Here is a 21,292-nt window from a genome sequence, read left to right on the forward strand (position 1 = left end):
CTGAGCACCTGGCCTAAGCCTCGGGGGTGAGAGTACAAGGGATGGGAGCAGTGGCTGGGGAGGGAGGGACAGGCCAGGCAGTCTCACCTGCAGGGCATTCAAATCCAGCTCTGCAGGGGATCACAAACACATTTGCATGATCCCTCAGCTCGGCCTGGGGGCAGTAGTGGCCAGGGGGACAGAGCTCACAGTCTTCTTTTGATGATGCCCCTGGTTTTGTCCGAAAGGTGCCAGGTGGGCAGAGGAAGGCACCCTGATCACCTGGACACCAGTAGCCTGGAGGACAAAGGCGGCTTTCAAGGGAGGAGAGACCTGGGGGCAAAAACAGCAGGCATGGCCATGGGACCCCTGATGGCCTCTTATCTCTCCTCCACAGAGGTCTCAGTCTCTGGCCTAGAGGTAGCCTCTCACCTGGGGATACACAGAGGTATCCAGGAGGGCAGGGGAGGCACTCTGCCAGACTCTGGCCTCCTTCTGCAGGCAGATAGGTGTGTTCAGGGCAGGCCTGAGGGGTTCCTGGGCTGGTGTCACTCCCTCCAGGGCAGTAGTGGCCGGCAGGGCAGGGGTGGGTGGCCGGGTCCCCTGGAGAGCAAAGGTTGTGATCACTTTCTGTCCTCTCTTCCTGCCCAGCGGGCCTCCCTCTGCCCTTCTCACGACCAGTGCACTCCTGGTACAGGTATCTCACCAGCTTTGCACCAGCGCCCAGCAGGGCAAGGCCCACATTCCTCTCGCTGCTTGGCTCCGGGGGCAGCCGCCATGGTGTGAGGTGGACACAAGGTGGGTTCTCCACTGCCCTCTGGGCAGTAAAAACCTGGAGCACATGGGGTCACACCAGATCTTGTGGAAGGCAGGGAGGCTGCTCCACCATGGCAGGTTGGCAACAGCATGTATCCAGGGGTGGCCTGGGGGATTCTACTGGCCCAGGAGTTGAGAGGCCTGGATGCCAGTCCTGGCTCCACATAAGATGTTTGTCAAATCACTAACCATCTGAATTACATTAGGTGCCTATCATATTGCATACATATGATGTATGCAATTACATACACATGCATATGCAGATACATATTAGATGTATAACACTGGGGTCCACTACTTTTTATGATTTTTTAAAGTAACCTCTATGACCAACATGGGGCTTGAACTCATGACCCTGAAATCAAGAGTTGCATGCATGCTCTGCTGACTGAGATAGGCAGGTGTGGGTGTCAACTATTTTTAGAATTTGTTTTTGGCTAAAAAAAAAATCCTTTCCCTGAGTGGGTCTGGTGGTGACAGCTAAGCAACCTTGTTCTCTGCCTCTTTCACACCCCAAGGAAAAGAAATGGGTTGTTACCTGGTGGGCACTGCTTGGCACACAGCTGTCCTTGGGGACACGAGGTCTGAGACTCCCTGGGACCTTGTGTTATCAGTTCGGAGGACCCAGGGGGGCAGTAATAACCAGCAGGACATTTCCCCCACACCTGTCCACCTCTAACAGTACAGAGAGGGGGAGAAGAGTGAGATCAGGGTAGAAGGGGTGATCCGAGCCCAGTGCCCCAGAACCAGAGGAGACCCAGGCCCTTGTTTTAGACAGTTTCATGCTGACCCAGCGTGTGAAATGCTTCTGACCTCTGCCCCAGGACAACACATGACTATACCCACGTATATGATAGAAACAGGATGTGATACTTCATTCAGCAACAAAACAGGGCACGAGGGTCAGACCCAGGGGTGCTGGGCCCAGTGCAGGGTTCGAAGAACCTCTGCACGTCCTTCAGGAAAAGATGGATTCCTGGGTGTCTCTTCTCCACTGAGTTTGTGGAGCCCAGTGGATAAAGATGAGGACCCAGGGCTGCGACAGCAGGACAAGTTCCCCCTGGAGGATCTTTGTGGCCTTGTCACATTCACTGTGGAGTGAGGAGGGAGAAGACTGGCAGGTGTTCTAGCTGCTTCCTGCATTGCCCCCAGTGAGTGCCTGGGGCCTGCCAGGTCCCGAGGCCTGAGCTTTGACAGCCACCAGTCTGATCTCCAACTCTTCAGCAGAGTGCAGGCTAGATCAAAGGACGAACTTCCTGAGTATAGGGAGATGATCCTCCAGAAAGAGCATCTGAGGAACTCTCCACTTTCACTTTTCAGGAGAAAACAATCTGCTCTGAAGCAGGTTCACCTCTGCATGAAATGGAGCAGCTCTTCTTTCGAAAACCCCTCTTTCCAGTCTCAGGAAATTGGGAGTTACATGCTTTCAGCGAAAGCTGGGAGCTTCCTCTGGATCAGATATCCCCAGTGTGCTTTCCTTTAGTCTGGCTACTCTGGGAGATTTGGGCCGAGGGCCACTTTGAGAGGCTAGGCCTGTCTCCAAGGCCTCAGGGGAGACTGGGGAACCCTTATCCAGCCCTGGAGGTTGTGAGTCTCTGAATCCCAAGTACAGAGTTCTTCCAGTGGCTTCTCCTGCTACAGGGAGAATGTCCCCATTGCACAAATTACATACATAACAAGTAAGTATAGGACATTCAGGCAGAATTTGGGCATCCTGAGGCCTGCTCTCTGATTATTCTGTTTATGGGTACCATTTATTGTCTTTCTAGCCCTAATGATTATAAAAGCTATTCACATTTTGGAAAATTCAGAGATAGAGGTAAAAGGAAGGATTGTTCATCTTTTCCCCTGAGTGTATGTGTATTACCTACAGGCACATAGAATTTTGCCTCTAAGGAAATTCCCCATGTTTTTAGGCAGGACTGAGCAGAGCTATGTTCATTTCATACTGACCCTCGCTCAATTTGAATGTATTTATTATTTTTTAAAGAAAATCTAGGTCTGTGCCCATTGTCCTGGCTCTCTTCACCTAATTGTCGGGTTTGACTCCCTGTTCAGACCTGTGTGGCCAGGTGGGGCTATAGTCTTACAGCTGGCCCTGGCCCCTCACACTTTAACTGCCCCACAAATAGCGTGGGGGCCTTGAGGAAGGCCAGGGGGCCCAGTGCGTCTTTTCACCCAGAGGATAGAATTTGATGGCAGCACAGGAGGTGAATAACCGTGGACTATCACTGACCTGCAGTAGTTACCGGGGGGACAGACGGAGCAGTCACCCTCTTCCCGGAGGCCTGATGCATCTTGGGGAGTGAAGGTCCCTGGAGGACATGGAAGAGGGGACCACGTTCCTGGAGAGGGTAGGGTAGCTGGTGAAGATGGGCAGCTGAGGGCTCAGGTTACATGAGGGTCTGTGGACCCACCTCCTCCACACCTGGAGTAATTAGTGACTGGGCCCCCCACCTGTCAGTATCCCACAGTCCCCATGGTGTTGAGTTTTTCTCCTTGCTTTCTCAGAGTCTTCAAAGTGCTGAAATGGCTGTGACTTTAGTCTCTCCCCCTAGGATTATTGTCCTCTTAAAAAGAGTAACTCCCTAGGGAAGAATTTCCAGATAGCAGTGAAGCTTATTTGAGGGTGAGGGGCTATTAATCTAGCCAATGGGCTCAGGGAGTTGCCTTCTCTGTATCAGACACTGGGCTCTCTGGGACTGAGCTGGGACCAGTCAGTCCATACTAAGTACATCTCTCTTGGGAGCTGCCTTCCCCTCCTAGCCACCACCTCCACAGTGCCTTACTGCCTGGCCTGCTCGGTTGTGGTTCTCTTCTCTCTAACCTGGGTCACCCCCCAACCCCACTACATCAGTGGCCCTTGTAGTGGCCTGGAGGCCATCCTCTGGCTTTGCTGACCTCAGCATTGTCTTGTGTATGTGGGCTGTGGTGCTTTGTGTCAGGCGCACCCCAGTATACACCTGGGATGGAAAATAAGAGAAGTCCCCCAGCAGGGAAAAAGTTTGAAGAGAGCAGCTGGATATACTGAAAAAAAAATTCCTGACCAACAGAAGTAAGAAGCTGAAAGGTGTGAGTTTACTTAGGGAAGGTTAAAGAGAGTCAGGACTTCAGCAAGATTGGGCTGAGGGTCTGGGTAGCCAGGTGAACAGTGCTTCCCAGAGGGCACCTGTACTTCCTGTGTGTGTGTGGGTGTGTGTGTGTGTGTGTGTGTGACTAATACAACCTGTAATTGTGGGGACAACAGGCCAAGTTCTTTGAACTTGAAATGTTGTAAATATTCTGGGGTAAGAGGTCACTCATTTGAAAGGGGTACATATACCTTTCACAACATAGTCACAAAAAGAACAAAGGTAGGGGTGTCTGGGTGGCTCAGTTGGTTAAGCGTCTGACTCTTGATTTCAGCTCAGGTCATGATCTCATGGTTCATGAGATTGAGCCCTGCATTGGGCTCTGCGCTGACAGTGTGGAGCCTGCTTGGGATCCTCACTCCCATTCTCTCTGCCCCTCCCCCGCTTGTGCTCATTCTTTTTCTCTCTCTCAAAATAAATAAACATTAAATATATATATGAAAGGAAGAACAAATGTATGCATTAACTGTGGATCAAATACTTGCAAAGGTAACATACAACTCCTAAAATTTTCAGGAAGATTTTCCCCAAATTTATGTAAGACATGGCAAAGATTATGAACTTTTGTGGATACGTGCTTGTCTGCCAGGCTGCCTGGGACAACACATGTATGTTTGTATGCATTTGCGTGTGTGAATTTGCATGTGTCTGCATACACTGTGTGTGCATCTGTACATGTGTGCACACATGTGAGTTTGTATGTGTGCACTATGACCCTGTGTATGTATACTTGTGCATGAGTGTATGTATTCACATGTGCATGCAAACGTTTGGGTGAGCATGGGCTAATTCACAGTGTGTTCAGGGTGACTGGACTCAGACTTGAGGAGAGTGAACTCATGGTCACTGGGACATTGCCTTCTGATCTTCAGATTCCACTTCCTGCACCCCAACACCACCACAGAGCCCTTCTCCATGTGGTGCTCAGGAAGCTGCTCCCAGATTGTTGGCCCAGACCTGGCACAGGTTATGACATCTGTTTGCCATCATCCTGATCCAGGTGCTCACCCTGGGTCCCCAGGCTGAGTGTAAGAAAGAGGCAGGACATTGAGCATGGGTGCGTCATGCTGAAGAGAAGAAAAGAAATGGGGGGCGGTCAGGATGGGCATGGGTAGGAGTGAGGGGAGGATGGAAGTTGTGCAGGTGCTCTTCCCCATTGGCAGTCCTAGTGCAATGGCATGCAGTAGGCACTCCACGGAGTTTGAATGAATGGAAGGAAGGAAGGAAGGAAGGAAGGAAAGAAGGAAGGAAGATGAGCATTTCAGGGAGAAAGATAAAGGCCTGGGATGCATGGGGACTTGAGGGTTCCTGGGCATACCGGCTGGGCAGTAGGCATGTGCTGGGCAGAGCCTGGGCATTCTGGTGCTGGGATGCGGGCAGTGAAAGCCAGGTGGGCACAGGAGGCAGGAGTCTGAACCTAGGGATGGCTGGTACTCCCCTTGGTGGCACAGGACAGGCCAAGCAGACCCTGGTTGGCAGAAGTGACCCTGGGCATTGGACACAAAATGGCACCTCTGAGAGCCAGGTCGGGTATGGCTGAGTGCTCAGGGGCTCAGGAAGGTCATGGAGTTATCCTTCATTCTAGGTGGTTCAGGTCATGGTGACTGGAGTGCAGGAAGCCAGGAGGCTGGGTGGGCCAGTTGGAGAAAGAACTGGGGCCTGGGAGATGGGAGTGTTGAGGTCCCTCCTACAAGGCACCAAGAGCTGGCCTAAGGCCCACAGTTGGAGGGCTCCAGCCTGAATCCTGGGTGGGGACCCCTGGTTTCCCAAGCCTTGGGGACTGGGCTCCCTTCTGCAGCTCCTGGGGAAGTACCTGAGGACAGAGGATGGCCATGGGGCTGGAGGTCCTGAGGTCCCAGGGGCATTCAGAGCCAGCCACACAGGAGCTGATAGGAGAGCTAAGGCCCAGGCCAGGGCAGAAGGAGCCAGCTGGGCAGGGCCCGCAGCTCCCCTCGGAGGTGCCACCTGGATAAGGAGGTTGAACTTCATGGGCTCTGTCCCCATGCTGGAATATCAAGTCCTGAAGACAGGACATTTTCCCTGCTTGGCTTGCTGCCACATCCCAGTGCCTAGCACAATGTGTGTTGGATGAAGTAGCCACTGATCAAAGCCTCGCTTAGGGCATCTCTGCCTTGGTTGGCCAAAAGAACAGCCCTGCATTTTGCAGACAAAGCCCTCCATTGGGCATGGTCTAAAGGGTGGAGGAGTGGACCTTGTCCTGGGTGGGAAGCCCTAACATCCACACTTAGGCACAGGCCTGTCTCCCAGCCTCATGTCCACCCTAGTGGGAGCCCCAGAAACCCTGACAAACAGATGCTTCTGTTGTGCTGTTTGTGTCTACGGTGCTAACACTGGGATTTTGAAGAAGGAGGGGCCCACAGCTGGGAGGGGGTGGGAAAGTACAAGTCAGATGCTCACCTGGGCTCCTCCTTGTTGTCCCCATCGGGCAGGGCACAGGGTACAGAGTCCCCTGGGGGCAGTAGTGGCCTCGGGGACAGGGTCCATTGAGGGGGAAGGCAGAGTTTCTCTGGGGAGTGGGGCTGGAAGCTCCCCCCTCACAGTAGTAACCAGCTGAGCAGGGTCCTTGGATACAGAAAGACTAGAATTTTAGGGCAGCATCAGAAGCCTTACCAGCTGCCTGTGCTGTGGAAGACCCTTTTCTTGCCTCCTCCCTGGTCCCTGCCTGCTATCCCAAACCCCAGAGAATCATGGAAATTAAGGCAAGAGGAAGGAAAAGTCAGGGAAACAAGGGATTACTGAGCACCTATGGTGTCCATGGCCCTGAGCTGGTGGCTTTCACTTGGAATCTAGGGTGAGGTGTAGCTATAGGAGATGACAGCTGTGGGCACTTATTGTGCACCAGGCACTGTTCTGAGCTCCTGTTTGTAGGGACCACACTCCCCATAGCAACTGTGGAAGGTGGGTACAGTTATCACCCCATTTTACAAGGGAGGAGACAGAGGTCAGAGGGGTTAAGTGACTTGTCCAAGGTCACACCTGCACTAAGTTCAGAGCTAGAATAAGAACCTGCTCTTGGCCACAAGGCTGAGGACTTTTGGGGGAGAGAGGGAGGAGCAGGGCCCAAGGGAGGAAGTGGCAGGAGGTCACAGCGAGGTAGGCAGCCAGACCCAGACGTATGCTGTGGCCCTGCCAAGAAGTGCACTGCGGGCAGTTCTGCAGTGGGGCTGGGACATAGCTCTTCTGGGTCGCTGGTACTTACCCTCAGTCTGCCCGTTGCCCTCACCAGGGCAGTATCTTCCTGCAGGACAGGACTGACAGGCCCTGGGGGAGAGAGCACCTTCCCGTAGGTTCAGGGTTCCCTCCGGGCAGGGAAGAGCAGAGGGTGTCCCTCCTGGGCAATAGTGACCTGTGGGGAAGATATGAGTAAGTGGACACCAAGTGTCCCAACCCCATAGCTACTCCCTGGGCCTTACAACCTCATCATTTATGGCAGAGAAGTGAGGGAAGCCCTGAGAGGGATGCAGAGAGCACAGCTGAAGGACAGGGAAGAGGACGCTGGCCTAGGTGGTGGGAGAAGGCGGGGAGGGTTAGAATCCAGGCTAGGAGGGTGGGAGCTTTAAGGGGTCTGTGCAGGCAGCAGAGGTGTGCCTGTGTGCATGTGTGTGGGCATGCATGTGCATGTGTGCGTGGGGACGTCAGCACTGAGGTTTCTGGAGTCATTACATAGTAAGAATGAGTAATAGGTCTGGTCTGGCTTGATAGGCCTGGGAGAGAGAGTTTCTTGTGTTAGAGAAAGTGGGGTCATGTGTACCTCAAACAACCCCTCAGTATTCCCACTCAAGAAATAGCTGCCCTAGAAGCATTCCAACAGGCAACCTGGTTAAGAGTCTCACAAGAGACATGCTGTAGTCTTCTCTGGGGGCATTTACTCAACTCTTTCAGGGTGGGGTTCTCAAAATCCTCTGGTTTCACTCTGCAGACAGGTGGTGGCTGTCCAAGGACAGCAGCACCTTAGGATCAGGATGGGACTGACCAGAATTTCCAGCCTCTCAGATCTGTGTTCCTCCTTCCATAGAATATGCACACTTACCTTCTGGGCACCCTGGAAACCTGCGGTGATAGGGAGGTATGAATATATGAGGCTGGTCACAGACTGTGTGAGGGAGGCCCTGGCAGTCCTCAGCAACCTTCACCCTGTGTCCTCCTTATGCAGCATAATTAGCCCCATTTTATAAGTCAGAGACTTATAAAGTCTCTGACTGCCAGGGAGGGCTGAGGTTTTGCCATCGAGCATTCAGTGCCAGGACAGAGTCGAGCTTTGGGAGCCGGGGGCGCCAACTACAGTGAACCCTGAGGTGCGCTGTCCATTGCAGTCATGTCTAATGTCCCTCTACCCCTGAGAGTGATGGAAGAGGCTGATCTGAGGGCATTCGTTACCTTTGGGGCAGGTGGTGGGCTCCACGGTAGCAACATTTTGGCAGTAGGTGCCTCCTGGGCAAGGCAGGCAGGTGTCAGCCCCAGGCAATGGGCTGAAGGTGCCAGGTTCACAGGGCTGCTCACTGTGAGCCCCTGAGGGACAGTGGAAGCCAGGAGGACATCTGTATCCATGGGTTCCATCAGAAGGTGAGGGCACAGCACTGCCTCCCAGGCAGATATACCTGAGGAAATGAAGAATTGTGGCTGAACCACTTCTAGCATGATGATGGGGTCCTGGCCAAGCAAAAGGTGAGAGAAAGGGGTAGCCTTTGGAGCCCCAGGCTATCAGAGTTGTGCTGAGGACAAGCTCAGTATGGCCACAGCCAAGTGTCATCCCTGGGATGGAAGGAGGTCCTCTGGTCCTCAACTCTAAAACATGTCTCTGCCCCTGTGATAGGAAACTATACAGTAGGGGCTCAGGCACAGTTCTGGGAAGTGTCAGACATTTTCCAGGATAAGCATGTCTTCCCTCTCCAAGATTTTTCTGTCCTGTGAACCGATGGAACAGGACTTCCTTCTTACTGGTGGCCAGTCTCCAGCCCTTTCAACAGTGAGGAGAAAATGTACCTGTCAGGAATCTCAGACACAGGTTGGCCATTGGCCAATGAGGAAAAGACCAAAGCCTGGTAGTGGAGGGTGTGGAGGCTGCCCTGAGACTTAGTGGGACATAGGGCTGTCCTGGCACACTGGCATTCCTTGGATCTTGGAAGGTCAGTGCTGGGAGGGTGGGATCAGTTCAGTCCTATATCAAAGGGACAACACATCAGAGGCCTACATCCTAGGCGACAGTTACCCTGGCTCAGGCTTCTTACAGGGACTGGGGAGAGACCATGGGATCTGTAACTTGGGGCCCTATCAGGCCTGACCTAGGGACCCTCCTCCTTCTTTGCACCTGAGGAGTTCAGGGTCAGGGCCCCCTCACCCTGCATCGCAGAGTTCTGCCTCTGGGACGTGGGAGAGCCCAGGGTTGCTGCAGTAGTGCCCTGGAGGACACGGCTGGCACTGGTCCTCGCTGGCCAGGCCTGGGGCAGAGGAGTAAGACCCAGGCAGGCATGGCATTGGGGAGCCTGTTCCCCTGGGGCAGAAGAAGCCGGGAGGGCAGATATCATTCCCAGAAAGTCCTGGGGCCTCCACCTGTCAGTCAGAGAGAAGGAAGAAAGGCCTTTATATTAGAGCTGTGGTCTCAGGTTGCAAACACCTCTGCTGGCACCTGGGGGTGGGGAGACCTCAAATAAGAGCATTACATGCAAAATCATCCCATTACTATGTGCTTCCAACTGTGTCAGTCAAAGGCCTATGGAGGATGAACTAGGAGGTCTGGGAAGTGTCTCTTACTTCCTAAATATAGTATTGACCTCCTCCCCCTCTCTTCCTCATTCCCTGACCTTGTCTCTTCTCTGTGGCATCAATGTAGGATTGGGGCAGTCTATGTTCTAAAATGGAAGTTAGGGCAAGGGGCAGGTATGTCCAAGGTCACAACACAGGTCAGTAACAAAATGAGAATCAGAGACAATCAGCTAACACACCAATACACATCTGTCCATCTGTCTGTCCAACATGAGTCCATGAGTCCATCCACACAACTGATTCTCCACTACCCTACTCTACAGTATAATGATCTAATATACTGATGGTCACCTTCTCACCATGTGGCTTTGAGAACATCCATTACTCCACATGCTTCTCCGTTTCTTCATGTCTAAAGTGGGGTAACCCTGGGGCCTCCCACAGGGCCATTGCGAGGACTGCTGAGTCAATGTGTATGTGACACATGAACATTGCCCAGTACCAACTAAAGGCTCTATTTATGTTACTGCTATTATTGTCACATGCCATCAAACCCAAGATGTCACACAAGAAGGCAAATGCTTTAAAATAAAACAAATCACTGTTCAGGGTGGACTCAAGACACATGTCTGGGGGCACGTGCCTAGTGTTACATACCTTGTGTTTGAGGGGGGTGGGAGACACCGCACCTCCTGTGCAGTAGTGGGCTGCGTGGCAGAGCCCTGATGGCTGGGACAGCCCTTCTGATGAGCAGAACATCCCTATAAGAAGCAGACCCAAGGGGCAGGTGACAGAAGGACCCCTCCCACCTCCCTCTGGCTCTGGCACCAGCCCTGCCTCTCTTAGGCTATGCCCCACATGCTCCTCCCCTCCCCAGGCTCTCAGACTAGCACAGGGTGTTGGCATGATGGCCAGGCAGAGTCACGAGTGAGGGGCAGAATGAGCTAGAGACACATGGAGCTGCCTTGCCCAGGGCAGTGCTTTCTTCCAGCCATACCTGGTCTCTGAAGAAAACATGGGGGTTGGTCTCACCCTGAGCCCTAGAGGTACATGTGGGGTAGGCTGGAGCACAGGCTATGAAGAGGCCTGGAGAATCCAAAGGATGGTGGGGACTGTGGGCCTACAGGAGATCAATGGGGCTCTGACCCATGCTTGGACTTGACTTTGCTTACCTTGACCCAGCTGTTAGGCATATGAGGGGCTGCCATGGCAATATGGGCACAGGGGACCAAGGCACATTCCCTAATGGATTTGTTTGCCTGTCCTCCTTCTACTTTTCCTTATTCTCTCCTCAGCCCTTTAGTCTAGGCTTTCTAATGGCTCATTGTCCAGAGTCCACAAACCTGCTGGGCACAGCTCACAGTCCAGTTCTGCACTGGCCCCTCGCTTGGGCCCGAATGTCCCCCGAGGGCATGGGTGGGCAGTGGCTGAGTGGGAGCCAGGGGGACAGAAGTAGCCCTGGAGGCACAGGCTGGGGCCACCGGCTGTGAGACCTAGGGTGCAATGGCAAGGTCAGCCTGAGCTTGCAGTAAGAGCCCTACCTTCTGAGCATCCTGGTCAGAGACTTGGGACCCCCCTCCCCCCAGCTCCAAGGCTGCCCTGGCCCAGCCCCTCAGTCAAGGTGCTTTATTCTTTGTCTAATTCCGGGGCATATTGGGTGGGAGAGGGACCCTCAAAGGCTGTCCGTCTGTCATCGTGGCAGAAGGTGTATTGCCCAAGAAACCTCTGTAGCCTTGTGAGATCTCTAGCCTTGAGGCTGACTCTTGAGCATAAAACTCCGTTTCTCTATAAGGTGGCACTTGCCCATGCTGGGCACACTAGGTCCACCACCCATGCAGTGGTCTGAAGACTCCACTTCTTTGCTCCTGGGCTCTGCTGGGTCAGTAGCCACCTGTGTATCTCTAAATAGGAACAAGACCATATCATGATCTTGAGTGTGGACACCGAGTCAGGCCACAGCCAACTAGATCCTAGGGTCCTAGACCTCAGATTTTTCTGTCCTGCATGTAGTGCCTACCATCCTGAGCTGGGCACTGGACATCCTGGTGAGTCACCATGCAATCCCTCCTCCCAGCTTAAGTCCCTAACTTGCCTTTACCTCGTACCTGGACTGTTTCAGGGTTCCCTTCCCTCCGCTTTGCTGCCAGTTGTCATAGGCTGCATGTGGATCATAACACTATGACTATGACAACCAAGATTCTGGCATAAGAACTCCTGAGATACATTCTAAAGCCAAACCTAAATGAATGCATAAGGGAGGATACCAGGGGTCTCTTGTACGGAGCCGATTTACTGTGCCACCTCAGGTTAGTCCCTCCCCTCTCTCTTGAACAAGGGAGGGGACCTCCTGCTCATCAGGCATCACTCTTACAGGGGCTCAAACTACTGGAACCTTCCCCTGGGACCCAGCACCATATGGGGACCTTGTGTTCATCAGCTCACCTGTGCCTGATGCTTCACAGTAGAATCCTGCAGGGCAGGGCTCACAAGACCCCTTGGCCTCCTGGGGCTGGAATGTTCCATTCTCACAGGCCCTTGGCTGGGGAGATCCCTCTGGACAGTAGAAGCCACGGGGACACCGGAAAGATGTAGGGGTGGCTGAGGTCTGGCCAGGAGGACAGTAATAACCTGCTGAGCATGGCCCATCTGGGAAGGGTTTCCCGGATCCTATGGAGAGGGGGTGGAGATAGGCTGAGTCTATGACAGTGAGCCTGGCTTTAAATGAGAAGGAAAGGGAAAAAAGGGACCTGGAAGAGCACCTGGAACTGTGCCTAAGCTGGGAAGTGTGGTGTGTCCTGAAGCTCAAGGTACCAGGCTTTGCAGCCAGACTCTGCATCCCCTCCCAGCTCTGCTGCTCACTCCCTGTGCAGGAGGCCACTTTCAACTCAGGTTTGTCATCTGTAAAATGGCATCTCTATTGTGACGATAAATGAGCTTAAAAGGCCTGTCTGGTCACATGCCATAGGATCATATAGAGCCAAAATGAATGAGTGCTCACTTAGGAACCTAGAAATACAGGCCCTGCTGTGGTAGTTGTAGATGTGCAGGGCTTTGCCACCCTGGCTGCAGGTGATGGGCCAATGCCTCACACCCCTAGTCTTACTCTGGTGTGACACACCCATGCTCCTATGGGGATCCCCAGGGGACCATCTGTGGGAATCCACACCTCCCTTCTTCTGCTTCTTAGTACCGTGCACTATTCTGTTTACTGCCCTACTGTATCTAGTTCTAGATGATCTATACATAAATGGAGTAGTCAGCTAAAACTGACAAATGCACACCATACTGTCTTCCTCCTCTTTGCAACATGGTTACTGCTATGTCTACTCTCTCATCCTCAGGCTCAGTCCTGGCAGGGTCTCCCTGAAGTCCTGCCCCCTGCTGCTCTGGACGGAAACCCCTGACTCCTGAACAGGGCCATTACCTTCAAAGCCCATAGCAAGCACTCCGTGAAGCCTCCACCCCTGTGGGATCGATGTCCCTCTCCTGCCCAGGACATCCAGAACATCTTGTCTGCCAGAAATCAGCATGCTTGGGCTGTAATATTCATGTTCTTGTCTCTTTCCATCCCCTTCCCCACTGTGAATTCTTAGGGGTCAGAACCAGGTCGCCTTTGCCTTCCTATCCCATACCCATGTTCAGGCCTCAGGTAGCATCCCCTATATAGGGCCACAGGTCATATGTGATGGGACGGGACCTAGGATGTCACCTTCAGACAGGTTAAGTGCCTCTGGGACAAATGGATCACAAAAGGACCCCTCAGAATCCCAGAGAGATGGCTCTTCTCACCTGAATCTGAACAGAATTGTCCCGCAGGACAAGGTCTACAATCCGTAGCACTGCGTGCACCAGGCCACTCTCGGAAGGTTCCCCTTGGACATGGGTGCTGGGTGGGGGTCCAGGTACCCAGAGGGCAATAGTAGCCAGCAGGACAGTCCATTGGCCAAATAGGCCTGGCGCCTGGCCTCTGAATCCCAAAGGAACAGAACCTGCGGAAACAGCCAGTAGGTGGTCAAGAATGAAGGAGTCAGGGCTTTCTACATCCCTAGGTTTTCTAGGCATTGAGGATCCTCTAGAGGAAGAAAGCTCCTGGAGCATGATGGATTTGGGCAGAAGTGAACCCCCCCAGGACCATCTGAGGTCAGAGGAAATGAACATCAAGGAGGACAATGGCCTCCTGTCCTATGAGTCTTGTACACAAAGTCTGCAGCCCTCCAAAGCCCCTGCATTGGCGTTAGGGCTTTATTTACATTGGGTTCTGCAAGGTAAGGGTGCATGCAGTGCCCATGGTCACTGGTCCCTGAAACATGTATGAGCCCCTCTACTCTCAGAGAGGGCAGGAAAGGTCAGGTGTCACCCAGATAAAGGAGGAACCCTAGTCCCCGGCAACAGCTCCTCACTTTCCAGCAGGGCATGTCTTGCAGAGACTCTGTCCAGGTTCATCCTGATACTGCCCTGGGGGGCAGAGCTGGGGCTCCAGGCTGCCTGGGGGGCATGAGTGCCCAGTGGGGCAGAGAGTGCCTAGAAAAGCCATGGGAGACAATCATTCCCTCTTGGGAGACTCCACATCTCCTTCCAGCCAGAGCCCAGAATGATTCTTACTCCCTCCATGTGAGTGTGGCTGAGTGGATGGGGCATGTGATTCATGGTACTTATGATGTACGACACTCCCAGGCCTGGCTTCTTATACCTTGGTATATGCCTAAAGGGGAGGGTCCAGCTGAAAACCAGCCCTGTGTGGAAGGCCTGTAGGAACCTCCTGGTGGTCCCTTGGTGGGAAGGAACCAGGTCTACAGTGACGGGACTGAGAGGGGTGGAAAGACAGTGCTCTCCACAGGGTGGGAGTTAGAACTGGGAACCTCACAAGGTACCTGAGGCAGCCCCAGGCTTCCAGGTCAGAGCATCTCTCACTGAAGTTGTTTCCAGGGGTCCTTGTCCTGTCAGATGTTTCTTAAAACATGGGCTCTTTGGACATGTGAGTTTGGGAAATGCTGTGTCAAATGCAGTGTCCTCCAGAGAACAGAGGCCCTACAAGACAGAACTGTGCAGGCTCTGCTAAGGAGAGCTCTAATGCATCCTTGTCCTAGGGGTCTGACCTTCTCCCTCTTCTCTGCTGGACCCCAGGTAGTACATGAGGGGTGAAGGCCCTTCCTTTGCTCTCACTAGAGTGTCTTATATAGCTCTAGAGTATTTTTATTCCCTCCCCCAAAGCACAGGATTATCCATCTTTGATTGATTTTTTAAAAAGTCTTGTTTCTTCCTTTTCTTATCACTCATCCCAAGTGTCTCCCTTCTCCCTTTCTGTGCTCTGGGTGCATGAGGAGCCTTGCTAACACCTGGTGTCATCAGCTCCTTCCATGGCAGGTTCCAGGTCACAAGGGCCTGTCTCACTGCGTTTGGGCCACAGGAGCCTGAGACCACAGGCATGTCTCCTTCTAAGCCAGCCCACTGAGGGTCCCATAACATCCTCCCCCCTTACCCAAATGGTGAGGAGGCTGCACCCTTACCTGGACTATGCCCAGAGACAGAGGCCCTGGGGCAGAACCAGCCTCCTTCGCATGGGGCCTCTGGGAAGCTCAGGCCGGCTCTGGAGCAGAACCAGCCAGCTGGGCACGGCTGGCAGTCCTCCCGTGACATGGCCCCAGGGATGGGCAGGAGAGAGCCTGCAGGTATATACTCCATGGCTACCACCAGGGGGCCTCTCTCCCACATGGAGACTCAAGGTGGCGCCTCTCAAACCGAGTGGTGATCCTGCTCTGCCTGCTAGGCCTCACAGACCAGTGGCTGACGGGCTCCCCAGCCTCCTGGGCTGCCTCATCTCCTGGAGGTCTGAGCCCTGACAGCTGAGGTTCATCTCATCCCCCCATCTGTGCTGCAAGGCATCACTCACTTCTTGTTGTGCCTCTGCCATACACCCTTCCATGTTCAAGCCTCCCCCAGCGAGCCAAGGTCCAAGCTCTTAACCACCTCATTCATCATTCTACCCCCAGGTCCCATGCTATGTGCATTCAGGATGGACATTGCTCTTTGAGTATAGTTTAGGGGTTTCTTCTGTGCCCTTCCCAAGATGTCTCCCCAAGGCTGGACCCTCATTCCTTCCCCCTCTCAAGGGTCCAGAGCAGACCTGTGCACTGCTGGTTGCCAACCCCACCCCATCGGTAACTCACCTGGGGGGCATGGAGTGGGCTTGGGGCTACCCTTGGGACAAAAGTGGCCTGGTGGACAGAGGTCTCCTGTGATCCCATCAGTGGGATTTGGGACAGCCGCTGCCTGAGTACAGTGGAACCCTGCACTACAAGGCCCAGACACGGCCACTAGCCCAGGTAGGAGGCAGTAGGAACCTGTAGGAGAGAGGGAAAGACAGGACGCTCAGGCATGGGGAGCAGAGGGATTGGGGTACCTCCACCCCAGCCAGCGAATGTGGGCTGACCTAGTGTGCACCATGGGCTATGGCCAAAGCATCCCCATCTGAGACAGGCCTGAGTCCTGCCCTCACCGGTCAGGGAGGATGTGGCCTAACATGGTAGGATTGGGGATATGTACCTATCCCCTTACCTGGTTCACAGGGTGTGCAGTCTGACTGCTGGGCACCCCCTCTCTGTGGCTTGTAGGTGCCCCTGGGGCAGGGGAATTGAGAAGCAAAGGATGTGGAAGCAGGGCAGTAATGGCCAGCTGGACACTTGTTTCCCACCACCGAGGAGGTGTTTGCCGGGCAGAAGAAACTACAGAAAAGACAAGTGGGGATGAGGGGGCTCACAGGGCTGGGAAGCCCCAGCTTCGTGACGTGGGGCAGAGAAGGCTGCCTGGGCTGGCCTTCCATCACTGGCCTCAGGAGTTATTGCCCACCTGGCGATATCATAGCTCTATTACAGCTAAGGCACAGGGGGCTGGGCGGGGAGTCGGGTGGGACTTAAATGGCTTAAATTGCAGCAAAAAAGACCTAGGTTTGAAATTAGGAATGACTCAGTGATACCCAATAAAGAGATCAAGAGTTATAAAGAAAGGTGACTAGAAGGTGTGGAAGTTCTTCAGTGACTTCTTGAAGTCACAGAAAACTCAGGTTGAAAGAGATCTTAGCTAGCATCTGGTCCAGCCGCCTTCTGTAGCAGGAATGCAAACTCTGCCCAACTGGACACGTGAGCCCCTAGGACGGCCTCTTAGCACTCACCCCTCAGGACAAGACTCACAGTGGCCCTGCGAGGCCAGGCTGTTGTAGGTGCCTGCTGGGCATGGCCTCGGGGTAACAGTGCCTGGGGGGCAAAAGTGCCCTGAAAGGGAAACAGATCCAACAGGTCAGGGCCACAGGAAACCCCATCCTAAGCCCAGTTCCTGCAGAGCCCAGGGGACTGTTGGCCCCTGTCTGAGTGGCAGCCTTGGAGCTTGCTCCCTTCCCATCTCCCTAGGTTCCTCTTCAGACCAGTCCCCAGGGGGTACCTGCAGGGCAGGGGCCACCAGTCCCGTCTTCCAGGGAGCCATTGGGTACGATGGCTCCATGGCGGCAGAAGAAGCCTGTGCTGCAGGGCCCAGAAGGGCTGGTGAGGCCTGCAGAGCCGCAGTAGTGGCCAGGCGGGCACGGGGAGCAGGCAGCCTGTGGGAGATGTCCCCACTAAGATGCCAACTCCCAGCTCTGGCCAAGGCAGGGGGGCAGAGACCACACCAGAAGGCCTTAAAGGGGCCTCAGGTCAGAGCACATCTTGTCTTGGTTCACCTTCCTTCATCTACAGCACCCCTGATAGGACCTTGCTCCATTCTGCTTGCACACTCTCCAGGTGGGGCACAAACTCCCTATGATAGTCAAGGCTTAACACTCCAAAACTACTCTATCAGCATGTTGTTCTGCTTGCTTTCTTTTTTCCCTCTTTACTTCCATGTTCTTTTGTAGTTTGACCAATAACAACAGGAGAAGCCTGTTCTTCTGATCTACCTTCAGGGAAGACCTCTCTGCTCATTTGAGTGAGGAGGACCAAGCACTCTAGAGAGCTGGCATTCCTGGACCTTTTGACAAGCCAGGAATATTTCTCTAACAACAGGAGGGTCTGTGAATGGTGAACTACAAACCACAATTTGGAGTGGCTTGTGAAGAGAGCCAGATATTAAAATTACTTTTGGAACCTAGCAATTAAAATAGAATTTTGTGCATCCCATGGTGGTGTTTTATAAGTTATATATTAATATGTATTATAAAGTAATGTCTCATGTCACTCCTCTGCTCAAACCCTACTTTGGCCTCTATCTCCCTCAGGTAGCAGTCCTCAAGGTGAGCACCAGGTGCTGTATAGCTGGCCTCTCACTCCCTCTCCGACCTCCCTCCTTGTGCTCCCTGCAACCCCCAACATGCACCTGCCACAAGGGGGTTGCTGCTGCCTCTGAGGTTCCTAAGTCAGCTTGTACAGTCATTCATGCAGCCAACAAGTACGTGCTGGGAGCCAGCTATGGGCCAGGCACTATTCCAACTATAGAGTAGTGAGCAAAAGACAAAACTCCCTAGCTTTGTGGTGCTTATATTTTGGTGGGGAATATAGAAAATAAACAAGGCCAGTAAGTAAAATGCTATGGTAGAGTAAGATATGTGGTAAGGAGGGCCAGGGAAGATCTCCCTGGCTAAACGACTTTTGCGTACAGACCTGAAGGATGGAAGAGACGGCTAGGTGCCCTGTTCTCCAGTCCCCCTTGACCTCAAGGTTTGGCTAGATCCAAACAGTGCTCTTCCCATACCGAGCCTCCTCCCAGGCTGGAGTTTCCCTACCTCTGAGCTGAGCTTGATCCGTGTGCTGAAGGTGCCAGGTGGGCAGGGCTGGGGTATGGCTGAACCCCTGGGGCAGTAGTGTCCCTGAGGACATGGGCCAGCCTCCTCTGGAACCAAGAAACAAGTCAGCCTGACCCCTGGGAAGTGGTGAGGAGCAGGTACTCCAAACAACTCCTTCTGCATTGCTGGTATAGGCTCTGGGCCCTGGAATTGGGCTGTGGGTGCCGCACCCCCACTGGTCACACCCTCTGCACCTGGTTATTCCACTATAGCCCGATGCTGCTGTTACAGAAGGGAAGAGATCGGGGGAAACTTGTCCTCACATGGGATGGTGGCATCTGGAAGGGGCTCTTGAAGGAAGCAGGGCATCTGAGGGAGGCAGGGCCTCTCTGGAAGGTTCAAGCCCTGGGGTCTAGGGGTGGACAGACAGCATTTGAGACTGAGGCAGGGTTTCCATCACCCATTCCAGCTCTTACTGTAGAGGCCTTTGCAGACCTTCTCATGCTGATTGGTATTTTAACATTTTTTCCTAGTTTCTGGAGGTGCTTATCTGTGTCTTCTCTCCTCTCCCTCAACCCACATGGGCCCTGCTCCAAGAGGCCTGCCACCAGGGCTGCCTGCTGACTGAAGATGGAAACCAGCTAGTTCTGGGCTGTTGCTGAGTAGACAGGGGTGTTGTAGCTGGAGGATCAGGAGCTGGTGGGATGAGCTGTGCATCAATGTCCTCACCAGAGTCTAGGCCTCCATAAGAATGTGTGACTTTTAGGCCCAAGGGCAGCTGCAGAGTGATAGAAAGCTAGACCGGGGTCAGTGGGCCTAAGCACTCAAGTTGGCTACTGACTGTGTGCCCTTAGGCAAAGCAGACCGTTTTTCTGAGCCTCACTTTCCCTTCTGCCAGAGATAGGGATTGCACTGAATCATGGGATTTTGCCCTATGGTCCCTGGATTCCAAAGAGGACTTGAGCCCCAAAAGATCAAAACCATTGGAACAATCCCTCAGCTATACAATGAGAACCACTTGGGAGGATTAACATATTGACCATGCCTGGGATGGGCCCCACCCCCAATATTCAGATTTGATGACCTGGCTCTCCCCCAACCTCAGTATCATTATGTACCAGCTGACTCAAATGCATGGGCTCAGCTGAAGAGTACTTCTCCATGACCCATAAGGTAAGCTTCCTCAGGTCTGCCCTGGTGTTTGCCCTCAGCCTGGACTGTGTGGGATACAGGAGTTCTTGGGCTGTCCTGCTCAGGAGGGACAGTAGGTAGTGGAGACAAACACCAACTCACTGTTTATGCTGGGCACCCATGTCCTGCCTGCCCTGCCCCCCACCCTCCACCACGAGTGAGAGCCCAGGTAGCCTATGATAGGCACCCAAGGTCTCTTGGAGAGAACAGGCTCGTCAGTCTCTTTGGGTTGATGGAATGGATGAAGGGCTCTGCATATGTTCCCTACCTCCCATTTGGGGGGGTTAGAAAATGGGGTAGGGGATCCGTGTCCAACAGAGAGGGCCTGGTACCTTCAGTGTCGGCCTCTGGGTTGGGCCGGGTGGACCCTCTGGAGCAGAAGAAGCCTTCCCAGCACTGTCCACCAGCCTCCGTAGCATTGGCACTTGGGCAGAACCTGCCCCTATCACAGGCTTGACATTCTGGCAGGCTGCTCAGTCCCCGCACAGGGCCATAGGTGCCTGGAGGGCAGGGCTGCCAGTCAAGCCCCGTCCCTTCAGGGCAGTAGAAACCTGGGAAGGGAGATGGGCCAAGATTAGGGACTGAGGAGGCAGGGGATGGGGAGGAAGCTGACAGAGGGCAGGCTCTGGGCTCTGGGCTGGTGTCCAGCATGGAGGCCCGGCATCTCTGCTGCAGGGCTCCTGCCCAGGAAATAGAAATGCTCTGTAAATCCCGGAGTTACCACCTTGTTATTAGAAATGTATAGGCCAGGCCTTTGAGGGAAGTGGAGAAAGGTTGTCAGCTGGGCTATTGGCAGGACACTCACCTCTTGGACACAGCTGAGGCCTCAGCCCTGGAACACAGTAGTGGCCACTGGGACAGATGTAACATTTTGTTGTGTGGGTGCCAGGGGTGTAGGAGCCAGGAGGACACGAAGTGGGGTCAACCATTCCCAGAGGACAGACGTGCCCAGGGGGGCAGGATCTCCCAGAGAGGCCCTCCATGGGGGTGGCAGGGGCAGTTCCTCCAGTGCAGGAAACACTGGAAAAATGTGAGCCAAGCAAAAGGGCCTCAGCCAAGGACAATTGCTGAGGAGCATGCAGCCACAGGCAGTGCATGGACATTTAGCATGGGCCTGGGACCCTTCCTAGGCTGTTGCTTCTTGAATTCTGGCATGACTTAACCTCTGCATGTCTGCAAGTGGCCCACAGGCTTCACAGGCCAGTGGGGGTGGCTCCTTCCTGACTGTAGGGATTTCCTCCCCCTTGCTCTCTGGCTGAATCAATCCTGGAATGGAACTGCCTCCTTACTTTGTGGACACTGTTCCCTCAAATCTATGTGGGTGTGTTTGCCTACCCTAGGTGGCAAGGTGCTGGCCAGATTGTCAGGTGGCCGCTAGAGCAGAGTCTCCCTCCAGAGCAATCTTGACATCCTTCTGGGGTTTTGTTCCCTTCCTCAGACCAGGTACCAGGTGGGCATTGAGTGGGGACAGGAGCTCCTGCAAAAGTCAGAGTGACAGAGGGAAGAGGCCCCCAGTGGCCCAGAGGGAAACATTGGACTGAGTTAGGCTTCTATCCCTTGGATTTCTCCCTCTGAGCAGACCAGGATGGAAATGCTTCCCCTTCTCAGCTTCTAGGGGGAGGGCAGGGACCAGTTCAGCTTTGGAGTCCTTGAGTCAACTTTATTGAATGGAAGGAAGATTCTTGCCATTCTGCAAGAATGGGGG

At 53.7% G+C, this 21,292-nt stretch overlaps 1 protein-coding gene and 1 long non-coding RNA gene across 2 annotated transcripts in view; one reads left to right on the forward strand and one right to left on the reverse strand.

The window, feature by feature from the left end:
- Positions 1–21,292, reverse strand: part of LOC121022559 (multiple epidermal growth factor-like domains protein 6) — a 68,301-nt gene that overhangs the window by 34,108 nt on the left and 12,901 nt on the right. The window contains exons 13-34 of the mRNA XM_040463755.1: positions 20,923–21,064; positions 20,393–20,607; positions 19,920–20,138; positions 18,397–18,503; positions 17,085–17,238; positions 16,819–16,918; positions 16,206–16,372; positions 15,818–15,991; positions 12,093–12,317; positions 10,994–11,143; positions 10,308–10,411; positions 9,286–9,497; positions 8,325–8,545; positions 7,147–7,293; positions 6,345–6,509; positions 5,740–5,891; positions 5,245–5,413; positions 3,032–3,140; positions 1,334–1,470; positions 686–811; positions 412–582; positions 88–312 (exon numbers count right to left, since the gene is read on the reverse strand). Of these exons, the coding sequence (XP_040319689.1) occupies positions 88–312; positions 412–582; positions 686–811; positions 1,334–1,470; positions 3,032–3,140; positions 5,245–5,413; positions 5,740–5,891; positions 6,345–6,509; positions 7,147–7,293; positions 8,325–8,545; positions 9,286–9,497; positions 10,308–10,411; positions 10,994–11,143; positions 12,093–12,317; positions 15,818–15,991; positions 16,206–16,372; positions 16,819–16,918; positions 17,085–17,238; positions 18,397–18,503; positions 19,920–20,138; positions 20,393–20,607; positions 20,923–21,064 (3,591 nt within the window). The remainder of the gene's footprint in view (positions 1–87; positions 313–411; positions 583–685; positions 812–1,333; positions 1,471–3,031; positions 3,141–5,244; positions 5,414–5,739; positions 5,892–6,344; positions 6,510–7,146; positions 7,294–8,324; positions 8,546–9,285; positions 9,498–10,307; positions 10,412–10,993; positions 11,144–12,092; positions 12,318–15,817; positions 15,992–16,205; positions 16,373–16,818; positions 16,919–17,084; positions 17,239–18,396; positions 18,504–19,919; positions 20,139–20,392; positions 20,608–20,922; positions 21,065–21,292) is intronic.
- Positions 11,876–13,199, forward strand: LOC121022561 (uncharacterized). The gene is made up of 2 exons (XR_005786998.1): positions 11,876–11,956; positions 12,992–13,199. It is a non-coding gene; the product is annotated as an uncharacterized LOC121022561 (long non-coding RNA).

This window comes from Herpailurus yagouaroundi, unplaced genomic scaffold, assembly GCF_014898765.1.
Source record: "Herpailurus yagouaroundi ecotype Mexico unplaced genomic scaffold, PumYag 426, whole genome shotgun sequence".
In the NCBI taxonomy this organism is placed as follows: Eukaryota; Metazoa; Chordata; class Mammalia; order Carnivora; family Felidae; genus Herpailurus; species Herpailurus yagouaroundi.